At 40.7% G+C, this 2,381-nt stretch overlaps 1 protein-coding gene across 1 annotated transcript in view; it reads right to left on the bottom strand.

Moving 5' to 3' along the window:
• LOC100551447 (arginine and glutamate-rich protein 1) overlaps positions 1-2,041 on the bottom strand; it is a 9,149-nt gene extending 7,108 nt beyond the window's left edge. The window contains exon 1 of the mRNA XM_019612043.2: positions 1,982-2,041. Within this exon, the coding sequence (XP_019467588.1) occupies positions 1,982-2,041 (60 nt within the window). The remainder of the gene's footprint in view (positions 1-1,981) is intronic.
• Between the last annotated feature and the right edge of the window lie 340 nt (positions 2,042-2,381).

The following is a 2,381-nucleotide window of genomic DNA, read 5'->3' as shown; positions in this document are numbered from 1 at the left end:
TTAACGCAGGGGGGTGATTTCACGAGGAAGTCGAAGAGAAGCGCATTTTGGGATTCGCGGGGAGTGTGGTTTCCTGACAGACTAACTGGACTAACTGGAAAGTGACAGTTTGGGGAGGAAATCCTGTCCACGCTTTGGGGAACGATGCCCCACATCCCCTCTACACCCCGACTGCCCATGCAGGTCGGTGGGAGGCCACGGGCAAAGACAGACAGGCGAGCAAGTGAGAGCAGCCAAGTGCGGGTGACCTTCAGGGAAAAAGTAACAATAAAAATCAGGGCTCTGTTGTTTGCACTGCTTAAACCTCTATTTCCTTTAGTTCAGCCAGCCTCACGGCAAAAGTCGGGTTTATCCTAGAGTAATTTGTTTCGGCTTCTTTTCGGCACTGAGGCATAAATATTTGCCCTAATGCTAAGAAATCTGTGACAAAATTAGCTGCAAATTTGAACTGGAGAAAGATTGGGCCCATACCCTGCATTCGCTTTTTTAAGCACATATCAGAAATAACAGCTCATCATTTCCTTGCCCGTGGCAGGGGGGTTGAAACTAGATAATCATTATGGTTCTTTTCAACCCAGGCCATTCTATGAAATAAGAATACAGGGGGCAGGAAATTTTTAATGGAAATTTTGAAGTGGAAAAGCCCATACTCATTTGTAATTACTCAAAAAAATTACCAAAAGAAAAGTGGAAAAGATCTAACATGTATTGCCGCATTTAATAAATGATTGGGCTACTGTTGCTTCTTTATAGCTCTTTAAACACAGCGTTTATTGGTTGTACAAAAGGCCAAGCTAGATACTTGAAGAAGCTCCTAAAATACCATTAACACCATAACAATGTATCTCCTGTATTTGTGGTAGAGTTAATATATATCCAGATGTTTCAGTACTTCTCCATGCCTGTTTTATAACTGCAATTTTGGTTAACCATAGATTTTTAGAAAATGAGCTTGGCTCTTCCTAAATATAGCCATAGAATTGAAGCAGCCTTGTAATAAAAATCGGAAAAGAACTTGGTACATTCTAACCATGCGCTTCAGTCCTCTGATTTATTTTTATATGGACTCTCACTGCCATTTAGTGAAAGTAAAAATTCTTATTTATTTGTGGTCTGTAGAGAGATAGGGTGGGAAAGAAACAGCAACTAAACCACTACTACGCTACCCCTCTTTTTATAAGGGTTTATGTTTCCTTTTCCACAGCTGACCACTGAGCCAACATAGCCTAAATGTCAGTGCAGGAAAGATGATAGGAAACATTAGCTTGTTTAGTATGGAAATGTCAGGAGAGATGCAGTACTCCCCAGCTGGCTACAAAGCGATGGGATAGCAAGAGAGAGAATACCCCTTACATACATTTGGCATTTGGTGGCACTGGCATGAAAATGAAACAGAGACGTGTGAAAAAGTCACGACTCAGCTCCACTCAGTTCAGTCATGGTCCGAAACTATTCAAGCCTGGGCACTGCTACCATATCTGTATCGGTAAGTCATTGGCACACAGATACCTCCACAACTCTCTTTCTGAAATAAATCACCTCTGCAGTGCAAACTGAACAGTATTTATCAAACCTGAATTTTACTTGAACTTGCACTTAAGTCAAGACTCTACAAGAGCACAGCTAATCATTTCACTGTCACTTGCCAAAGTACACAGCCCCAAATACTCTGAGAACACTTAACAAGACGTTTTTTGTGCAGTTGGAAGTGAATCACAAACAACTCTGAGAGCAGACCTCTCCACGGTTGGGGTACACTTAAAGAACAGCAGAGAAATACTCAAATAGAGGGCATTAACAGCATCAGAAAGACAGGTTTATGATCCTCAAATCAGTAACAGCAACAGACAGTGAAGATGTACACTTCTGTTTCAAAACAAGAGAACGGGCAAAATATTGATACTTTAAGCTAGTACTGGCATATTTTCCTATATGCAGTCACTCAGCAGCTTAAGAGGTATGAGCAACTCAAGTCTCTGACTTGTGAAGCTTCTAGGACGCGAGCTCTCCAGTACATCTCACAGCATTCAGTCTTCCACATTTTTAGAAAAATAATAAATGAACATGAGAAGCTCAATGGGCAGTTTAACCTCCAAAGCAACTTCTTTCTGCTATGAAATAGAGCATGGACTGTGATACCTTCTGCTCTTTCCTGCATCTGCCAGAAGGATACATTGCCTGATACTAAAATAATTCTCCAGGACTTTTATGATTAGGTTATGAAAGGTTAATCATTAGCTAAATACGAGTCCGCATATTAACAGACTTTACATCAGATGTGTATCAAAGGAAAATAAATATACCTGAAGTTCTTATCAAATGTCAGTTTAACCATCCCCAAACTGTGCCCCTCATATTTCCCTAGAAATCAAAAACAGCCC

This window comes from Meleagris gallopavo, chromosome 1 (assembly GCF_000146605.3).
Source record: "Meleagris gallopavo isolate NT-WF06-2002-E0010 breed Aviagen turkey brand Nicholas breeding stock chromosome 1, Turkey_5.1, whole genome shotgun sequence".
NCBI classification, from domain to species: domain Eukaryota; kingdom Metazoa; phylum Chordata; class Aves; order Galliformes; family Phasianidae; genus Meleagris; species Meleagris gallopavo.
Note: the sequence above shows the minus strand (reverse complement) of the source record. Positions and strands in the feature narration are given on the sequence as shown.